Genomic DNA, 23068 nt, shown 5'->3' with positions numbered 1-23068 from the left:
CTGGGCTACCTACAGTTGAAGGGATAGGTTAGTGCATGAATTTATCACAGCATGTTGCGCTGCATATGAAACGTATTCCCGAGAAAATATCAACATCGCTCACGAGAGGCACTAGAAACTGGCGCATGAATAGTTCCAGGCCATAAAAAGTTACTGCCTGAGAGTGGTCGCTGGAGATGAGTGTGCATTTCCTGTGGTTTGGACACAGCATCATTGAGTATATAATGGCAGCGCGATATACTTATCTTCATACATATTCCATATATATTTGAGATAAATAATGTATTTGCCTGCAGTTACAATAGCCTAATGAATTGGAACTGGAGGAAACAGTAACCCTTCCTTTAACTGATAGCGTCTCCTGTGATCGTTCCGCAGGAGATGGTATTATATACTTATAACTGGGATATTGCATGGTTTCTTTGGTAATTTAATCTATTGGCGGTTCTGTGATGCTTCCTGCATGCCCCTGATAGCCTTCTATTGCTAATTTATAGAGTTTTCCATTGCTTTCTCTTGCATCTGTAGCAGGAAACGGTGGTGGTGATATGACAGAAAAGATTGAAAATAAAGCAAGTTTTGATAGATACCATGAAACCTGTGGTGAAAGTTGCTTTGTTGCCGTAGTCCTTGGTGTATTGGCTGCATTTTCCATAGTCTTGGCTGGTGGAGTCCTCGCTAGAAGAAGAAGGTTGGCATTACAAAATTCTACTTCTTTAAATAATTTTAAGCTTGTAGTATGCAAATCTAACGCTAACTATTTTCTTCATTGGCATGATTCATTCAATGTGAGTCCTCATTAGAGGTTTCTATCCAGAGTCCCTATAATTTTTCTTCGCTAAGGTATTAGGGCGTTTTATTGTGAACTGAAAGTCACTGACTAAATTTTACATGTGACAGATATCAGCTAAGGAATCACCAAGCCGGTGTCCCATGGTCAAATTTGAATACAAATGTTTGAATCAAATTGAAATAAAACGGACGCGCATCGTCTCCCACGGTCAAATTTGTATCCAACTAGCTTTTGGTCCAATCGTTTGTGTAAAATTCGTTTTCGTCCAACAGGATAGGACAGGTTATAAATTTCCATCCAATTGAATGAAACCAACCAATCACAGGGCCTTTGAAAGCATCTCAAAGCGCTGACACACATACACGTAGGTCATAACTTATTTATCGTCTACATGAGTAATTCAAGAAATCTTTTAAGAAATTTAAGAAATTTAAATTATATCAATAATATTAATATATTAATAACATTTTCCTAGCGGAAATACAAAGCCTCGTGTTTGTGCTCTGGTGTTTTACTCTGCGCTCAACCTAGCTGAGAAGGCACATGGAAATATTTTCACTCAACGCCAAGTAATTTCGATAATCTTTGGGATCATCGACTACTAGTTTCTTCTCCAACATAGTTAGTATACCACTTCCAACGCCTTCATCTCTTCTTCTTTCTAGCCATGGCCGAGTCCATCACTTCCCCCGCTTTTTTTCGCCTCTTTAATTTTCAAGAGGCCTGCACAGACAATTTCGACTGCTAAAAAATATAGAATCCTCCACTTTAGAAGCTTCCACATTTGTTTATATTAATATCGCCCTTCGTTTTCTTTCCATATTTTGGTCCAAATGAGATGCATCGAGGGATACAGTTGTATACAAATTTTTGGACCAAATACTAGTCGACCAGAACTTTTGGTCCAAATAATTTGACACAAATTTAACCGTGGTACATCGGATTTAATTTACACTTACACAGTTTGATTTGATCACACTTGGGCAGCAATATAGTAAATGAAAATAATCGATAAGACGAAATTGTTGGAATATTTAAGGCGTAGAATAAAAGGTTTCTTTTTTCAAATGGCCTCCTTTGTTTTCACGCATTATTAACATTATATGTAAACCATCACTCGGCCATTGAGCTGAGCTGAAGTACATATCAACTACCAACGTAAACGTAAGTCCTCAGATGGATATCCCAAAAACACATTAGCTCATACCAGGGTTCGAACTCGGTTCTTCCGAATTATCGCGAGGGGTAGCCCCACTTGAACGCATCTTCATTCGCAGCGGAGTTTTCTTGGTGACGAGGAAGGCATATAAAGTCGGCCAATCGAACCGACATGTCGCGACAGCACTCTCCAGCGCGCGAATCCGTCTGATACCGGCCACGAAACCCGGTCAAGGCAAATGAGGCGAATTGTCTAAGGTTCATTCCTAAAATAACCTTAACCACCACTTTTCAAGAGAATATAGAAAGTTCAAAGTGTATCACTTCCTTTCAAGGGAAAATCTTGCCCATTCTCAGAATGTGTAGTCAGCGTCTCGCCCTCAAGGAAATGCTATCAACCTCTTTTTCCTCGAGAGACAAGTATTTGCAAGAGCATGAAATGAATTCGTAAGTATTTATTTTGCTAAAATATTTATCTTAGTAGTTGCAATCAACGTCTACGACAACTTCAACTTCACCGAAGCAATCGTTAACTTCAAGGAAATTTTCCATTCTGTACTGCAAGCCTTGTGGACCTCTTGCAAATAAAAGATACAGTGTCCGGGTGAGTGATACGGTGGAAATCTTTGATATTCAACTTAGTAAAACCACTTGTCTGTTTCCACACACTTTTATTTAAACCGACCATGGTTTCGGCAACTCGTGCCATTATCCTGTGCCTTTTAGCTAGATAAATACTTACGAATTCATTTCATTACGATATGAGAATAGGAGCAGTACATAGGTATTTATCGTCAATTTTAACATAATTTTAAACCATTTTTCAAATGAATTTTTCCAAAAAGTTCATCTAAGATCTGAGGGCTTCAGATAGCAAAAATTCCGTGTTTGCCATCACTTAAAATGGTGCTAACGTTTATCTGATTGCAGATCAGTCTAAAATGTAGACACGTCTAAGGATCTTAACACGTTATACAGGCTTGGTATTTTTTGCTGATTTTCATTTGAACTGCACTCGAACGGGTAAAATGTATTTAATTAGTGCATTTTAATTTGACTCCGTCACCGAAAAAGTATCATTTCGGTACATAATTGCAATAGTAACAAAACACTTTACCTCATAGAAGCAAAAACTCACTTGTTTATCCGTGATTCAACTTAAGAGCGAAATAATATCATTGATGCGTACAAATAATAAAATTAATATCTTCAAAGCGAGCACCGAAAAAAAAGCCTTAGGCGTAGCCGGGAATAGACGACAACACCGTAGCATACCTGATCGGCAATTGGTGCATCTGGGCTCGAGTCCAAACCAACCGACAGAATTTAAAAATGGTGAATAGGGTGGTTTCCCATTTTTTTATTGCCTAAATCGAAACATTACTACTCCTGGAGTACGTATTTCACGCTTTTAGATTTTTAAATTACGATTTATATTTACCGCGATTAAATGAAAAGTGTAAATTTCCAAGCACGCGAAAACGCGACGGCTAAGTATGAATGCTGGGAAAAGCTCGTGTAACGTACCTCTAGTTCCGGCTGCCGCTGTGTGAGGCCACCTTGGTGCGAGACTATGAGCGTCGCTACGATGCAGGCTGCTAGCAGGTAGCAGAGTACCCTGCTAGCAGGTAGCGCTTGGCTTAAATGAGGATTATAAATATCCTATCAAACGAAGGAAACTTTCCGACCATAGGCAATTTTAATTGGTGATTATTAAGAAATTTTTCCCTGAGATCTGTGCCACATGAATACATTGGTAATCTCAGACGATGTAAAACTTCTGACTTCTCGTATAGAATCTGGGTCCCTGTGACGTCAAGTGGAGTGGCATCGCATGTGCGCTAATCTGGCCTTTTTCAAATGCAGTTAAAATTGACCATTAACATTCGTCTAAACTGGGATTTCTAAAACCAAATAATTTGTATATTATGAATACACTAATGGTGGGTAACGAATCGCAATCAATGTATTTCGTTTTCTTTGATGAAGGAAACTACCCTATTCCACCCTCGGTGTAAAAAAAAAATCGACCGCGCTTAACCTCGTTCAAAGCCACTCGCTTCATGCAGTACTTTGGAAATTCATAAAATTAAGCTACCCATCTAAATAACATGATTTTCAAGAATTGTATTGGCACGAAACATATGCGATGAAATCATAGCGCACTTAAAAATACATTCACGAGCCCCGAAACACTGCAGTCATGTGCCACGGTTGCTCATTCCATTGACCCATTCATTTCTCCCCATCAGCTATCCCTCTGATAAATATCCATTCGTTTATCATTTGGAATCCTAAAAGGAATAAATGAGTGAAAATTTAATAGCAGTTCCTGCCATGATGTTTAAGAAACGCTTTTTATAAAATTTGATAGCTGCATGGATTTTCCATTAAGCCATGAATCACCCAGTGATTTAAGCTGAGTTTACGTTTGAATAGGTGAGGGTGGAGCTCACCCAGGGCTAAGTGAAAGGCGCGTCAACTCTGCACACTGAGCGTAGTTCCCTTTCTTCCCCCACCCCGCACACACGAGGATTTTTTTCGAAGGCCTCACCCGGGATTTGAAGCCGGGGCTCTTGCATGAGCAACCAAGTACAAACAGTCCAAGAGTGGCGGCTTCAAATTCCTCACCCACCCCAAGCAGCGCATTCGAGGGCGATGGAAGGAAGTGCCCCCTCTCCCAATCAGTGTCGTTCACATGCCTGAGGCTTAGTTTGGGACGGCCTCCACCCTCACCTATGCAAATCAGTCCTCGGAACGCCGATTGATCTCGAGAGTGGCGGTGCCCTTTGATGATTGGATTGCTTCGCATTGGCAGGCTAAAGGCGGAGCGCGGCGGGGCGCAGGCGGGAGGCGTGGGGATGGCTCTGCACCCGTGGGAGGGCCGGGGTGAAGGAGCCGCTCCGCTCGCCATGCACAGCCAGATCTACGGTGAAGAGGAGGAGGCGGTGGTGCAGCAGCAGACGGAGCTGCCGCTCCTCAACGTCCATCACATGCAAATGGTTCGCACAATGAGACCACTTCCCTTCCAAGAGTAACCATAGCAATCCCTACGATAAGCATGCAATATTTGTTAAACCTCGGGTGTACATACATAAATTAGTTATATTTTATGAATTACGTTAATCGTTCTGGAAACAAAAACAATTTAAGTACAATGTTTTTTTTCTTTTTGGAAACTATTAATTTTTATTATAATTAATCAGTGCAACATTAATTACCATGATAAAATGCGGCAATTACTTGTCCAAAAGTACTTTTTTCATTTTTCCACACAACTTTTGACAGCTGAAAGTTGCTTGAATGCATGGTCAGAATCTCAACCACGGTTAACGGTAACTTGCTTTTACGCCTCGTTTTGTAACCATGGTCGGGCTTAACCGGCGTAAAAAGAGCGTAGTGTGAACGGGCCACTATACCTTCCCCTCCCATCCACCAAATACCTCGATTGAAGTGCACGTGCGTGATCGAGCCCGCACCAAGCTACGTTTCCTTTGCCGTGGTTGCAGGCGGCGCCGCGTGAGACCGCTGTGGGCGGTCGGTGGCAGTTGCCGAGGGAGTCGCTGCAGCTGGAGGGCGCGCTCGGCGAGGGCGAATTCGGACTCGTGCTGCGAGCCAAGCTGTGGCCCACGCCCTCAGGTGAGTCTACAACCGCATCGCCTCGTGCTTTGCCACGCTTCTGGCCGTCACCCAGCACGCATAAGCGTTTCTCGTCCTTCGCACTGGACCATCTTTTCTAATTATGCCCACGACTCGCTATCATTTTCTAAGCGTGTTCCAACGGCTACGTCAGGCTTCACACCAAAAGAAAAGTTCAATGTAAAACATCAACCGAGAAGCTATTAAGCGTTAAAATTTCCCTGGAAAATCTTTCAGCATTCATGAGGTGAGATGTTTCCCCTTTCACGGGTAAGCAAGAATTTAATTTGTTCACGGTTACGGGCACGGCAGTAGGTACCTTTCCCGGTGCTAACTCACCCTGGGATGATGTTTGATTGAGGATGTTCGAAGCAGGGGCGCAGCCAGGAATTAAGGCTAGGGGGGGTTTCAGGCGCAACTAATACTGGGGGGCTTGGGGGTATTGCATACCCGCCAGGATAAGCGGGAGGCCTTCCGCCGGAAAAAAAATTAAGATAAATGGTTCAAAATGATGATTTTTAAAGCCTTCTGAGGGAAATTTTATTAATCCCCACACTATTCTATACGCAATATTAATCAAATTAAGTAAAATAGATTTAACTAAAAAATTTCTGTGAGATCTGGGGGGGGGTTTAACCCCCAAACCCCCCCCCCCTCGCTGCGCCACTGGTTCGAATGGTGCACCTGGGATTTGAACCCTTGACCTTTGGATCAAGAGCCAACCTTCAAACCCATCAGGCCACCGACAGATATAATAGCACACATCTATTCGTTCTATCAGTCAGTTTAATGGCTGGGTAAGCGAAGGTTATCACTTTGACCAGCAGTCAAAGAGTGGCGCCGACTCTATGGTGCCTAAGGGGGCCGGAGCCCCCTCAAAAATTCGTTATGGGTGTGAGGAAAAAATGTGTCAGGCTTGTCGACTTTCCCCGGAGTGTCCGGATACCGAGATTCGAGTTATCAGGGTTCTAATGTTGATCATATGACTCTTCTAAAATGCTTAAAAAACTTAAAATTCACTACTTATAAAATTTCCCGGGTCAAGATCCCCGGTTTGGGCCCCACCAATATTTTTTGTAAGTCGGCATCCCTGCCAGCAGTTCCCAACCTTTTTTCCCTCCCGTACCCCTCTATATGTGCATAACTAATATTCTACCCCCAAAACATGTAACGTGCACATTTTAGTGCATAATTTCACAACTAGTGGGGGAAACTTTAGGTTATAAATAATTTTGTAAATAGAAAGTTTGTTTTAAATAACCCATTGTATACATATCCATATTTCCTGGTTTACACTTACGGCGCGCCGCTCTTGCCTGGATACTGCTAGGGAACGTAGCGTCCGCCATTACAGATAATTTTCGGCGTACCCGCGACTGGTTTGTCGCGTACCGCCAAGGGATACGCATAGAAAGTGGGTGGATTAAGGATAAACCTAACATAGCGGTTGGGAACCGCAGACCTAGACTTTAGTGTTTAATTGATTGATGCCGTCAGGTATTCACAGCAGCATTCAAGTATTCTCCACTAGGTGTTTTTATTGTGTTTATTTGTCATTTTTCTAAGTAATAACGCTTACAGACGATTAAATGGGCGCTCATTTGGAGACAGTATGTAACAACTTTTTTGGAAATTCAAAGATCAATATATCACGAAATGTGGCACTGCTGAAGTACCCCTATGGGTACATACTCCAATACAAATATACTCGAGTGATTTTGCACAATTCTACCGCATATAACTCTCTCGATCTCTCCTTCCACATCATTAAAACAGCGGTTTGTTTAAAAATAGCGCGATTAACTGCCCATTATACGGAATGAATGGATGGCCCTACCAGACTGAATTAATGACGTAATAACTACATGCCACTCTCAATCTCAATTGGGGGTCGAAAAGAACCAAGAAGTTCTATTTACAAATTTTCAACTTTTTCTTCGTCTCATACTGCGTACTTATATTGTATAAAGTAACGTAAAATCTTTGAATATAGAAGCAATATAGAATCTCTTGCAGTTAGACGTATGACCAACATTATTTTTTTCAAAACCTATTCTTATTGCCAAGGGATTCATGTTAAAACTGAAGATGTATCCCTTTAATGCTACATATTAATACTTATTGCCAAGGGATTCATGTTAAAACTGAAGATGTATCCCTTTTATGCTACATATTAATACTTCGAGTATTTACTCTGTGTATACAGTGCAATTATTTTGACGCAATCCTAATACAACCAATTGATGACCAATTGCGTTCTAAAAATCAGCGAATGATAGTACTAAAATTCAACCCTCGGATGCATGGCGGTAAAAAACTGAAAGTAGGATATTAAGTTTCTCAATTGTTCATCTGAGCTTAGCATCACTTGAACTCGTCGGTGGCGACATAAAGATGGAATCGTATACTTCAGTGCCAGACTGCCCGGCGCCATTCATGACTGTGGCCGTGAAAACGTTGAAGGAGGGCGCTGGCGACATGGAGCGGGCCGCCCTCGAGTCGGAGTTCAAACTGCTCCAAAGCGTGGACCACATCAACGTGGTTAGGCTGATCGGAGCATGCACAGCTCCGGGTCACCAGTCCTTCCTAATGGTCATCGAGTACGCAGAGCTCGGATCACTACGGTAAGTAGAGAGCGGCATTTTTTTTGTGCGGTCCAATAATTTTGAATTTTTGTGTGTCCGCCACTTGTTTTTTCTTCCTGCTATGTTGCACGTCAACGATTATCATTACTTTGTTGAAGGAAAGCTCTATTATTATATTCATCTCAGAATCCCAAACAAAATATTTATACCATGTTTACGAATTAGTAGGATGAAATGAGAAAAACAGCCTAATCAAACGAAACAGAACTGAAGATAAACTAATGGCTCGGACGCAGCATTTATCATTTCCGATCAATCAGCAGCGAGGAATAACTGAAAATGAAAAAGAGACTTCGTTGACTTGTGTACTTGACGAGTGTACTTGATAATGGCCTCTATGTTTCGAAACATGTCGTACGGATGAAATAAATCAGTGGAAGTCAACGAAGTCTCCTTTTCATTTTCCAATATTAACTTCCACATAGTTGAGCCTAACACCATTGAAGGAATATCTGTTTGATTTATTGAAGATTTTTGTTCAAGGACCAGAAAAAATACCCTGATAGAAAATAAATTCAGCTTTGAAGCACGTAAAATATTAAGAAATGCGTACTAAAAATCATTCCAAATAACATAGGAATTACCACTATTCCGGGCGATTTTGGATCGAAGTTGTACGTCGTTAACTTTTTACGACAAATGGAAAATTAAGTATTCCTATTTTTAAAGTATTTTTTTCATCAAATTTTCAAAGCTTTCATTCAGCTTCAGTCGTCTCAGTTGCCTTTTGTCCCATTTCTGTTAAAAGTTGAGGTCCCCGCTCAGTCAAAGGCTCGTATCGCCTCACCACAGCCGAGAGGAGGCGTGTGCGCCCACAGCTGGACCGCATTGACACCGGCGCGCTCCGAGAAACGCGCGTAAATCGACGTGCGTCCGAATACTTTTTGCGCGCGAAATTTTTGCATATACGTCCATTGAACTCAATTTATGACAGGGTAGTCTCAGTTTTTCTTTCTTTAATTTGTTTACCTTTGACGAAGCAGTCAATGATGATAATATAGTCATATTGAGTCCGAAGAAAGAGTACAACTATGTCAAAATAGCAATAGTGGCTGGAAACAAGAGCTGTCCGAATACTTTTTGCACTCACTGTACCTCTCGATCAGTCATTATATCAAATGCCTAAAAGTCGCAAAAGTTTACTATCGTGCAACCTATCGCTACTTGCGTGAGAGCACACGCATACTGCGTTGCCCTACGGGCGTGACCGAGTGAATTTCGTGACGTGAGGGGTGTTTCTAAAAATCGGATCACTTTTCACACGACAACAGCGGACTTGGATCCCGGTTACAACACGACCACCGGTATCTCGGAGCCGTTGGGGATCCTTATTTAGGGAAAGAAGGAGAAAATCAACTTACCGACCACCATGCCGTTGCAATCACGGACAGCATCTTCACTACCCCCTTCAAGAGCTTCAATGGACTTCACGGATTCCTTTCGCTCGTCAGATGAAGGTACAATAAAGAGTACACCAAGTTCATCCCAGAAACCACCACAGAAATTACCACTGATAACACCGACAGGATCACCGTCCGCACGAAAATGCGTGCGTAGGCTGAATTTCTCCCCGGAAAATTTAGACAATATATCACTCGCGTCGGCGACCGTGTAACGCAGGGAGTCGGGCGTGATTACTACTTGTGTCTTTTCCACATCGACCAGAAATCGTGGAGACGAATTATCCACTGTTTCCTCTCCTGTGCCGTCAACAAGCATGCACACGCTCTTACATAATCACGAAATTAACGAATATCACGGTCAATCAACCGTCACTTCAATTTCGCCACGTGGCGAAATGTCATCGTCATTCCTCCCACTCTCGCGTGAGGGCGCTCTCTCGGCCGGGAGGAGCGGTTAATCATCGGAAGCCCCGATCGCGGTGAGCAGCAGGGGTGGGGGACACATATCAAAGACGGCCATGCCTCCTCTTCCGCGCTCCGAAAACACGCTCGCCTTTCCTTCGCGAAGTGATGTGAGTCACATTAGGCAAACCATCAGCTATGCCATAGTGACCGAAGACCCCCTAATCCACACGTACTTCTATTCAGAATGAAGAAAATAATCAACCTGAAATAAATGATAGATACACTTTGATCTAAGGGTAACGACATGTATTTTTTTGGCGTGTCTATTGTTTTCTACAAAATTAAATCAAATTTTGAAAAATTCAAACTTATTTTTTTCGGTTTCCGATCAAAAAAATTTGAAAAAAATCATAACAGTATAACGTACTATCATATAAATTTTAAAACAAAAATAACGACTATGCAAAAATAAAAATTGGAGATACTAAAAAACGTGGTTCAATTTTTTTGGGGTTAATTTCCATTGTTAAGGCCTGAAACTTTGGGGAAACAAATAATTTTAATGCACTTTAAGTGTATATTTTTTATTTTTCAAATTTCACCATCTTAACCTGCTAGACCCTTTGGCGAGATGCTTAATGACTCCTACACAAAATGCGTAGTTAAACAGAGAATAAATGCACAGATGTAAATACTTCTTTGAAATTTTGCGCCAAGGAATCCATGGATATGTTCCGCAAAACTGAAATTCTTAAATAAAGAACCTAGCTGGTACAACAACGATATTAAGAGGGATCTTAGGAAACAGAGAAAACTGTGTAACTTATACAAAACGCCCATTATATTATGTATATATTGAAGGAACTTGAAGAAAAATAAATTTACGCTACCATACGCTCAATAATCAAGAAATCAGTCCAAACTGCACTGCAAAAGTACGAGAAAAAAGTACTTGGTGAATTACTTGAAAAAAATCCGACATTTATTTGGTCGTAAGCAAGAGGGCTTCAGGGAAAATCTTCAATCGTAGATTCCTTACTTGACAAAGATGATAAACTTAGCACGAAAAATATTGATAAATCTAACACCTTAAATTCCTACTTCGAAAGTGTATACACTGCAGACGATACTGAATGTAATTTAGACATCTCATGTACTGAGGAAAAGATGGACTAAATCTCTATACAACGTGAGGAGATTACTAAACAAGTACAATCGATAAAGAAAAATAAATCTCCGGGTCCGGAGGGAATGCCCACGCGTGTCCTCAAGGAGTTAGCGTCACTGATCTAAATATATATCTACACAATACCCTGCGAGCCACCTCTAGGGTATTTGGCAGGGGGTTATCAATCACCAGCATATAGATATCACAAAGCAGCTGAGTATCAACAAAATGAATACTAAAAGTATTATTACGCAGCAAAAGAGAGGACGCTAGGATAAACACTAAGCTAGGAAATCAAATGTTTGAAGAGGTGAAAGAGTTTCGTTAACTGGGAAGCCGCATTGCTAGCGATGGACGACGCAAAAAATAAATAGTCATTAGAATAGCGCAGGCGAATAGAGCTTTCTAAAAAAAGAAGAATCTTCTTAGAGCTGAGAATACAAGCATAGAAATTAGGTAAAAATGCATCAGATGCTACATTGGGAACACGTTTCTCAATGGAAGCGAGGCTTGGAGACAGAAGTCATGAGTGGAGGCTTTCGAAATGTGGGGCCACCGAAGAATGACGAAGATAAAATTTATCGACCGCGCAAGTATTGAGGAAGTGCAGAGAAGAGTGGGAGAAAAGAGAAGTCCTCTAAAAACCGAGAAGCCGGGAAAACTTGGTTTGCCATGTTATGAGGCATGATGGCCTGATGAAAACAACCATAAGACAGGTGGAAGGGAAGAAGGGCCTGGGACGGTCCCGAATGAGTTAGATAGGACAGGTTATAAAGGATGCGAAAGAGAAGAATATCTCGCTTCGTAAATGAGAGAGGAATGGAGAGTTGCGTAGTTTTCTTAGGAGTTTTGTCTAATGATAATGACGTCTTGAGGACAATGCTAGTGTTAGGCGTCGAAATACTGGCAGCCGCCGTCTCTCATAATCGATGGAGATCCCGCGAGGAATTCATTAGGATCATATACCAGGGAAGCACCAACTCCCTCCTTTCCTCTTCCGATATCCATTGCATGAAATGAGCTCTTCATAATTTGGATATTCCCATTAATGCAAGCGTCGACCACGGTGTTTTTGCGAGTCATCTGTTCGGCTTTGCAGTATCGTTTTAAACGATTCCCTCGACACAACTTAACAGAAAATTCTTAATGTTTTTTCCAGGAATTATTTGCGGAAGAGTCGTCTGTCGGATGTAGATGGCGCACCGCTGAGGCCACTGCCAGTCGCCCAACCGTGCCAGACCGCGGACCTCGCCGCATCCACGGAACTCCTCTCTCCAAGGCACATCCTGTCATTTGCCTGGCAAATAAGCAAAGGAATGACCTATCTCAGCGAAATGAAGGTTACCACGTTATAACTTCTAACTACAGTTAAAAACCAATTTTGTGATACGGATCCATTCTTCTCGGGAATTACGCAGGTTCAGATGGTCCCTGTTAGCCGACGTTTCGCTTCAATTCTTTTCTAGCATGCTCAGGTCTGAGGTCAGATACCGCAGTCGTTTCTTACCTGATATATATACGATTCTACGTCAACGAAGACCCAGTTGTTGTAGCATCGAATTTATACCCGGAAAGCGGAACTGCGGCATCTTACCTCAGCTCTGAGGGTGCTAGAAAAGAATTCAAGTGAAACGCCGTCCAAGGAGACAATCTAATCCGGCGTAATAACCGAGAGGAATTGATCCAAGCCATCCGCCAAGAAAGCCTGAAATCTTTCATGAATGTCTGTATATAATTGCCCGCGCTCTATCTGTTTCATTAAACGAGTAACTTCCATGTTTTTCACAAATTCTCAGCCGATTCTCCTTTGAGCTTTACCGAAAAATTTGTTTCCTGGAAAAAAATAGGGGAGCAAGATAGACAAGTTGCTTGGGTTCAGTGTTTTTTACCGAAAAGTTCTGCAGTCAAATCTCGAGTGAAGCTTTCGCTCATCCTCAAGCAAAGAAACTCGAGGTGTGAGGTGGCACGGAGAAAGGTATTGGTAACCTATCCTGAATGTGTGCTCATCACAAGCCTGCAGTACGATACCCACAGCCAAATTCACAACGCTGCATTAGATATTTCCACTATTTTTACAGCGTGCTTTCACATTTTAGAACGTATGCTTTCTCCTCAGCTCGTCCATCGTGATCTGGCCGCGAGGAACGTCCTCCTCACAGACAAAGGCATTTGCAAGATTTCGGACTTTGGGTTGACCAGAGATGTGTATGAAGACGACGCTTACTACAAGAAGTCCAAAGGGAGAGGTGAGATCACTCAATTAGTCCTTACCTACTTAAATATAAGCAAATGCTGAAGTAATTTTTCGGAGAAAGCCTTGAAGAAATCATTTTTGGATGCAACAAGTTTTTACACCGGGAAGGCGAGTACATAAAATTGCCTTTCAGGCCAATCTTCCTTTAATTGGACTGCCGCAGAGGATAACCACTTCCACAGCGCCGTAACCCTCTTTTCCGAATGCCTTGCCTTTTATATGTAGCCAATCTTAAAAAAGGATAAAATCACGCTTGCCCTATTCTTAGCTTTTATGTGGCTCGTCATAGTTTAAAAAAGTATATAATGCGGTTGCAGCGACTTTAAAATTATTTGTATTGTGTAATTTATAAATAAAAACAAGAGAAGTGGACGAGTGAAGTATACTTGAGATCAAGTGGCCACGTCGGGGACTTGATCTCACGATCACCACTATCTCAGTCGCACGTTTACTCCACAAGGCCATTACAACTGCTTGAGGGGGAAGATTTATCATTCGTACAAAATAAACCAAATAAGAAAACCGGGGTCTGTACACAGTTAATGCACACGAAATAATCATTAATCCGACATAAATCGAAACAGAATGATCAACTTGAAAGTAACATCCCCCTCTGAGTGAATGTCTTCACGCACAAACCAAATGTTTTCGGTGAGTAACCAAGGAAAACGAAGAGAGCAAGGGAAACTAAACTTCCTTGAGGAGCAGAAGTGGCGCCACAAACTTTGTCCTAAAACTTTTGAAAGTGAATATACCTCTAAGTAACTCAGCATTCAATCAATAAATACACTTTATTAAAGATATTTTCAAACGGATCGGATTCTCAACTTCTTTAATTGACCAAATTTTGAAAAAAGCATGAATTTAGACACTTAATCAACAACTCAACCACTCACAAAAAAAGACCAATCAAAAAGATGCATCAAACTTCCATTCTGCTTTGCCATAACAGAAGGTCTAGACAAAGTCTTCAACACAGTTAACACTAAAATCACGTACACCAATGGTTACAAACTAAATAAACTGTTAGGCACCACCAAAGATAAGATACTTCTTCAAGAAAAATCCGGTACATATCAAATTAATTGTAATTCCTGCCAAGCTTCCTACATAGGCCAAACACGACGCAACGTTCTCACCAGATACAAAGAACACCTTTCATAGGATGAGAAACAACAAACCTGAAAAATCCAGCATTGCACAACACCTAACAGACGCAGGCCACCAAATTACCGAAGAAGGTCAAATAAAATATCATTCACTACCTTAAGGTGACAATTATTCGTAACTGTAATTATTTCGTAGTATTTAAGAAAATCGAATTTTTTGCTTCAAATAGAGAGACCCAAATGAATTAACAGGAATCGACTGAGCGAGCGAATGGACAAGATTTTCGGTACATGGAACATAACATCACTCACAGGAAAAGAGTGTGAAATGGTAGATGAGATGGAAAAGTACAAATTAATGATACTGGGGGGAAATGATACAAATAAAAAAGGTTTTGAAGAAGTAAAATTGAAAGGTGATTACCACATGTTTTACTCTGGAGTAGAACGACACAGCAGAGCAAAAAAAGTGATGAAGGGTAGATATAGAGACAGAGTTATGGAGTGGGAGCTTTGTGTGAAGTGGTTCTTTGCTTCGTTTTCCATTTGCAAAATTTCCTCATGAATATTGCTTGTGACTTTTCAATTAGATGCTAAATCTCATGGTCGGTAGTAATAATAATAACAAAGATAACGAAGAGAAGGAGCTTTAGATGGTCTCCAAGGTCAAAGGACCAGAATTGAGCCACTGTTAAATAAAAAAATGTATGCCAAAAGAAGAAAATAATAATGCAGTAAACATTACATGAATTAAAAAAAAATAACATCAAAATAAATGTTCAATGTTTTCTTGAGTGAAAAGCCAGTCTTTGGCAAATCTTAACATTTATAAGCGGATTTAATTTTTTAATTTTAGTGAGCAGTAAATGAAATATCTTTGGCCCAATGTAAAGAAAACAACGTTTATATAATGCTAATCTTGATCTATTTCTTACGACAAATGACTCACATGGTGACTCATTACTGGTCGACACTTATGGTGACTGTGAAAATTACGAAATGGTTTCTGTTATTCTAAGATTCATCGTGCTTATTTTATCCATAATTAAATAATATATACTAATAAAAGCTTAATTTCATGAAAAGCGAACTCAACGCAATGCTTAACAAATGTGCGTACTTAATGTCACGAAGCGGCAATACCATCTTTCTCACACACCTTGGGAGACAAATAACAAACAGTTAACTCCAGGGGTGAAGGACTAAACTTAATAATTAGCAGATATTTGATAATCCACTCTATGGATAGCAGATACTACCGGTACATTTCATTTGAGGAGGAGAAAACTTACGTGGAGGTTTGATATAATTTTTTTCGTTTCACTCTTTCGCTGAACACTCCATAACAACTTGCACAGGCACCCTACAGATGAGTCAAGGTCCTTCGTTAACTGGCGAAATACACACCTGATGGAGTGATATTTCTTGAGAAAATGGACGAGATAAGAGAATGTAGAGAAGTCTTTGGCCGTTCTTCTACATGAAAACGTGCAAAATATCCAAAAAGAAGGTGAACTCCATTTAAGGGTAACATGAACACCAAATAAAGTGATATTTCTGGAGAATATAGACAATATTATGGAATACAAAGTAGTTGCGGCTCAATTTAAGTCTGTTTCGACAGCAAAATTAAACTGAAATGACGAGAGAAATCTATGTTTTACGAAGGTGATTTCAACGCTCCTACGACTCACCTTTAATGCCAAAGAAGGCTTCGATTGGGAATGTAGCTACTCGGCGGAGGTTTCATTTCACATTATACTGGTGGATTGAAAAATATCTTCCCTAAGCAAATAAACGAATCATCACGGAGCTAAGGAAAAAGCAAAAAAAAGGCTTTCATGCTCAGGGAGCAGATCCTAAACACTTTTGAAGCCTCGGGTACTCTATCATATCAGTACACCATTCCCCGCCTCGAATAAGCCCAGCGCACAAGATGAGCTAATGGTTACAAAGCCCCTTCCGTGTCGCGATCAGACACGGAAACAAAGATATAAGCAATTGTTCTCATTTCACCATCAACATCCACCCCGACCACTGACGTGATACCGATCACCTGAGGAGTCCATCCATGATATGGTTCCCAGATGGTCGTTTCCCGTTGCGCAAGCGAGGCACGGCTCATGAGATGGGCGACGTTGGCAGTCCAGAGAAATCTCCTCATGACTCCTCACAAAAGAGTTTTGATGTTGGGAGCAACGACGTTGCCCTAGCAACGCATCCACTCTTTACATCGACGAAACCTATTCCCGGGAATTATTTAATAGTTGAGGCCAACGAATAAATTTAATAAATGGGTACGAGTTATCAAATCTTCTTTTTACTATACGTACAATGTAATTTGTTATTGAAAGTTGCTTGCTATGATTCTTGCTCTTAGTACTCTTCTAAAAATTTGTGGAAAATAGCGTTAACTGTGTTTTGGCTGCTCTGTTTTGTCGTAGTGCCCGTCAAGTGGTTGGCCCCCGAGTCGCTGAGTGACCACTTGTACACCACCCACTCGGACGTGTGGAGCTTCGGAGTGCTGCTCTGGGAACTGGTGACTCTCGGATCCTCGCCTTACCCCGGAGTGCCCCTCAGCGGACTCTTCTCCCTCCTCCACGCCGGATACAGGATGCAAAAGCCAGCCAACTGCTCACCACAACTGTGAGTTTGACCGTTCCCTCATCCCAGGGCTTTTGCAACCTCGGATGAGACCTCAGTCTCTCCTTATGAGCATTTACGAGCTCTAGCTCATGGCCCCACTAAGCTGTAATGCAGCCTGAGAAAGCAATCGCCCTAGGTCCATTCAAAAGTACAATACTACCTTTCTGCTCACGAGTAAATTCAAAGGGCTGCGTCACATCCCCATTTCACTGCCAATGTCTTATTTGTAATCTTTTACGCGAAAAATTCTTCTCATTCCATTCAATTTAATATTATACACGCATATTCGCTCTTCATTTCCGGCAATTGTCTCACGCTTATAAAACCGCAGCCATATCAACGACCAACTTCCCTTTTCCTCCAGGACACTCTCAGCAAAGAGTAGACCGAGAAATTGGATCAAATTATCTAGTAAAACAAAAAAGCAAGCTCAATTTCAGAGGGAAACCATTTTAATGCAAATAAAACAAGTACAAGAAAAGGATAAACACAGATGACAAAAGAATGATGAAACATACTAATTATTTGTTAAGGTTAAAAAGATTGAAAATGGAGATTGATAGTCATTTGGGATCAAATTTTAAAGTAATTGGCTGTTTTCCGGCAACTGCACATGCGTGGAGCTTTGAAACTATAATTTTCTTTTTATTATCTGAGTAAGCTACCGTGTGCATTGATATGTAACCGAACACACGTTGCCCCAGAAGATCTGTTTGCTGCATGGATTTTTCAAGACTTTTTTCATGACAGGTATCCAAGAAAATCTCTCAATAATTTTTCAATAGCAAATATTCAACAATATGAAAATTCAACTTGTGTAAATATTGAGGAGTAAAAAAATTACTCTGCATCTAATTGCTCCTGAATACAATTACATTGCATTCGCTACTTTCCCGAGTATATTTAGTCATTAATCATGATGAAGATATATTGATATACTATGTTTTGTTCTTTCCCGGCGAACAATAGATGTAAAGATTTCTCGGGTTTTGCACCGGGGCAGATCCTCCATGTCTCCTTCCAACATTTCGATGAGCGACTCGACCACAGTCTTGAGGGATTCAGGAATCCAATCATTCCTATCCAATATTGGATTCCTGAATCCCTGAAGACGAAGGGCGCGTTGCTTATCGAAACGTTTGAAGGACACATGGAGGACCTGACACGGTGAAAAACCCGAGAAATCTTTACTTCCATGAAGATAAACTCTTCTGGAGAACCAGACGAAGACGATTCCCTATGTAAATTTCCACTCCTCTCCTTTCTATAAGTTTATATTTCCATTTTCAGTAAAGTCAATAGCTACAAAAATTAATCTTTAACGTCCAAACCATTCGTTTCACCATTAGAAACTATAGCGCATTTTTAATAAGTTTTAAGGTGAATAATGAGGAAATATCAATACAAGTAATGAGGTTTAGCATTTGGAGGGGTAAGACCACCACCAAAGTGATACTGATCAATTAGGTAACTAGATCGGGTGTATTCCGTATGATGCCCTACATTTGTAGATACATGACGGAGATTTTTCCCGAAGTTCCGTGACCACTGCCAGCCATCTATTCATATGTATTGTACTTGTTGCCGATTTTCGCTCTCATTGACGTGAAAACGGAGAGGAGGGTTGGGAAGGCGCTTCCATGTGTTGCTCGTCTTTCCACACGCCTCTCCACTCAACTGAGCTCTGATTCTCCGGATTGCGATGCCTTCGTGGACGCTCTGGCCCACCGAAGCGATCACTCTGCACTTATCAACGTCCACCGAGGTGTACTGATGCTTCGCGCTCTTCCCCCCACTCCCAATGACCTGTCTTTACTCTAGCCGACTTTTGGTCTGTCCCATTTCCATGATGCAGATTTTTACCATAATATCCGAAGTGAACTTCGTACGCTTCTCAAATGTGTAGCATATTACGTACTTATCATTTCGTAAGAAGTTTTTCATTTGATCGTGAGGTTCGAAAGTCCCCTTGACCCATAATAACCCAATATCGCTTCTAAGCAACATCAAAAATAATTCTGTAAATGTGAATGTTCTGCTCTATTCAGGAAATATCTAAACTACGCATTATTTTCTTGTGTTAATTGCAGTGACTAATAATTTAGCTACCACGATATTTATGATTTAGTGCAAAATTTTCAAGTTTTCATGACGAAAAATCTTGATATTTGAATTCTCCCAAAAGTATCTCTGTGTTAGAAAGGGTTAATGTCAAGATTACGAATGAATTACGTCATCTCGTCAGTCTCTCTTTCGAGAAACAATAATACTGCTTGTCCTTCCACAGATACCGGCTGATGAGGAGCTGCTGGCAACTGGAGCCAGGCGACAGGCCGTCTTTCCAAAGCTTAATGGCAAGTCTCGAGGAGATGCTGCATGACCAAGTGGAATACTTGCACCTCGGAGCACTCTTTGCCCACAACCCCACCTATTTCACCTCACCACTCGACACGCAAGGACTGCCATTAGGTAAAGTCACACACGGCTCGTAAGTAGCCACCTCACTCCTGAATGCTTAATCCAGTCTGAAGACGAAGGTATTTACACATTCAAGGTCACACCCTTGCGAAATAAAATGTTAAAATGAGATTTCGCCGAAGTAGTTGTTGCACTTCGTAAAGATCTTCGTTCATGCTATGAATTGCATACCATAAAAAGCCATCCGAGTAGTTTAATGCAAGCGAATAATATTTTGTAAATAAATGGCGCACCCAAGTTACAGGCCAAGAAAAATCATCTAGAAAAAAACTTGACGCAGCTAACTCCGACACCATGGAGAGAAATGCATGTCCTACCAAACTTTATGTAAACCGTATGCATTTCAAAAATATACGGGTAAAATTGTCAAATAAATCTTCGGAAGGAGGATACGGAGCCAGAAAAATATCCCGTAATAATACAGAAGCTTCTAAAATATTTCGTTTTTTCGAAACTGCGCGCTGTGTCACTGATAACGTGGACTCAAGAGCCTCCGTAAAACGAGGCTTTAAAATACGAGTAAGAATTTTATAGTCTGCATTCAATAATGCAATTGACTTGAAATCTTTTTACGAATGCGGCCGATTTACCTTCGGTAAGAAGGAGATTAGCAGCGATGTATGGGCTTGAAGTTCACCTCGCCTTGACAGAAAATCTGGTGGAAATTGCTAATAAAATCGGGGTTATACGACCGCCACATATAATGCGTAATATTCATAAGATACCACCTGATATTCATCATACCATCTGACCCTGTGGCCGTACCTTTCGGGAGGAGGCGAAGAATTGCCTCCACCTCCTCTCCCCTCCCCTCATCTCAAGTCACCGTCTCGTGGCAAGAAGGTGGGTAGATTGGGACAGTGGGTGATCGTCCTCGTTCCAGACCCCGTCTCGGTCGAATATACCCTGAAAATACCGTGCAGCGGTACCAAGGAGGTCACCATCAGTACATTCTACCGGCGGTAAAGTGGTCGACATGTCTTTACGTAGTCTAATTACCCTCCCAAGCTTGTAAATAAAGTTGCCCCACGTGTCGGGATTGAATTCTCTCTGCCACCGACTGGGAGCCTAGCGCTTCATTTCATGCATTGATATGGTGTTTTTCAAAAGAGCTATCTCCTCATAAACATTGTCAGGACGGAGATTGAGGTTTAGTGATTCCCTTAAGGCGTTTTGATAAAACAAGATTGTGGCATCCATGTCCCTCCGCCACTAATATGTTGAGCGTCGTATAAAGGATTTAATCTTTGGTTTAAAAGTAATTTCCCAACTGGTAAGAGTATCGGTGCCCGGCCGAAGCGTGGAGATGAGATCCGCCACTTGTCGTCAGACAGCGTAACAAAAATCCTCATCCTGAAAGGGCCTGATGTCCATCCTCCACATGGTTGGTGCAGGCCGCACAGTGGGCTGGAATCGAAAAAAGCTGGACAAAACTCCCAAAATGGTTTTTTTGAGTGTGGATTTCGAAGCTTTGCACAATTGTTGTCAATACAATGGTGCATTTTGACTGGCCTTGTGGCTTGGGCTTGGAGGCGGGAGAGAGAACTTCAAAAAGGATCAGAGGAAATTCGCGATAGGGTAGCAAGGCTAATGGGTTGGGATGGGGCGGGGCAGCTTGGATACGTGCAATCACGTAGTCATATCTCTCTCTCTATTTGCTGTAATTGGCGAATTCCATCAAGTTACGTCGGAGACTACTGCAGCCAGATGAAAACAAACACCTTGCATTATTGAACTTTTCGAACAATTCCAGCATATTCGTCAATCAAACAAGAAAAATTGCACATTCCGTCCACCACTAGTGCAAAATTTGGTTGAAAGAACGCGCACGAATGGGATTGATGCATTTCCCAATCCACGGAAGCAATTCCTTTTGATGCAGTACAGTAGTTAGTGGTTATGTACTTTTGTAGTCAGTTCGTACTTCCCGAGTCGTACCCTATTTCCCTCAATATCAGCACTTTTTCCATTCCATAGGTGGTGAGGCGCCATATCTCGACAAAGCGTCACAACCCGACGAGCAAGATGGCGAGGATTCGCACACGCCAGCAGAAAAGGCCGCACCTTCCAAACCCAGCCACGAGGCGGCGGCGGCTGACTACCCGTGGGGCTGGACAGGTAACCAACGCCTTCCCGCCATCAAATTAGATGATTTTTCCGGCGCAATCTGTTCGTCAATTTCCAGTTAAATATCTCCCAATAAATATGACAGTTTAGAAGCATGACGTAACTAAGTTCTTCTGAATAACTGGAGTCTGGTTCCGTCAAGCGACAATTTCTTTCTCCCTCTCATCGCATTCAGGTGGCTGGAGCGTGTTTTAATGCACAATTTGTGAGAAATTTCGAACAGTAAGCCAGATATATTAATATAATTATTACCATAAAGGTTTCCTAAATATATTAAACTATATCAATTATCGTAAAAATATGATAGATTATAGTGAGAATATTCAAGTGATGAAAAATCATGAGCGGAACCGGGAATTTAGTTTTTCCTGTATTGAATTTTCGCGCCGCGTGTACTCTTGCTCATGTCTCCGTTTAAGTACGCTATGTATTTTCTCGAATAAAACTATTAAATAGTATTAAATATTTCCCAATAAATATGACAGTTTATAAGCATGACGTAACTAAGTTCTTCTGAATAACTGGAGTCTGGTTCCGTCAAGCTACAATTTCTTTCTCCTTCTCATCGCATCGTGGATCAACTACCAAGTGAAATCTTATTTCAAAGAAAAAACGATGTAAAATAAAATATGTTTATTTTTTGCTTCTCTTTCTGCGAGATTAGCGAGATAAAATACATATGTAATCACCAGTCTTTACGATGCATGTAACACGGGCCTAAAATTTTATAGAGTAGTAAATAAATTCGTTAATAAGTGATGTTCCTCTTGACCACCTTTTATTGTACACATTTCTTTTTACCTCCCTTAAATTTTGGTCAAAAATTTACTTATTTATTTCTCATCAACGTTTCAACAAATTTATTACTTATTCTCAGAGCTGTGCAATCTGTTACTACACCATGTTCAACGGGTCGGTGGCTGTTTAACCCTTTTTGGCTTTATAGAGTACATTTCAAATCCCTGAATATGACAATATATTTACTGAAACGTTGGGTGATAAATAAATAAGATAATCAACTGATCAAAGCTAGAAAAGGAGAAAGAGATGTAGTCGCGAGCCGTGACAGCGTCATTCCATTCAGCAGAGTATTGAAACAAAGAGATCTTTCTCTGCGAATTTTATGAGCTATCAAAGTCATAACTATCAGGTGTCTGTATAAATAGATATGTTACACCCTTCATTGGAAATGCTAGAATGTATCGGATTTCCAGTGTCGTGAGTTTCAGAGCTGTAAATACTC

The 23068-nt window shown here is 41.1% G+C and overlaps 1 protein-coding gene across 1 annotated transcript in view; it reads left to right on the top strand.

Moving 5' to 3' along the window:
* Positions 1-23068, top strand: part of LOC124171435 (proto-oncogene tyrosine-protein kinase receptor Ret) — a 56370-nt gene that overhangs the window by 32148 nt on the left and 1154 nt on the right. Inside the window, exons 9-17 of the mRNA XM_046550605.1 lie at positions 529-691; positions 4770-4953; positions 5461-5590; positions 8004-8214; positions 12371-12551; positions 13328-13457; positions 17019-17220; positions 19508-19689; positions 21676-21816. Of these exons, the coding sequence (XP_046406561.1) occupies positions 529-691; positions 4770-4953; positions 5461-5590; positions 8004-8214; positions 12371-12551; positions 13328-13457; positions 17019-17220; positions 19508-19689; positions 21676-21816 (1524 nt within the window). The remainder of the gene's footprint in view (positions 1-528; positions 692-4769; positions 4954-5460; positions 5591-8003; positions 8215-12370; positions 12552-13327; positions 13458-17018; positions 17221-19507; positions 19690-21675; positions 21817-23068) is intronic.

Source organism: Ischnura elegans, chromosome X, assembly GCF_921293095.1.
Source record: "Ischnura elegans chromosome X, ioIscEleg1.1, whole genome shotgun sequence".
Taxonomy (NCBI): domain Eukaryota; kingdom Metazoa; phylum Arthropoda; class Insecta; order Odonata; family Coenagrionidae; genus Ischnura; species Ischnura elegans.
This window is presented reverse-complemented; position numbering and strand designations above follow the sequence as displayed.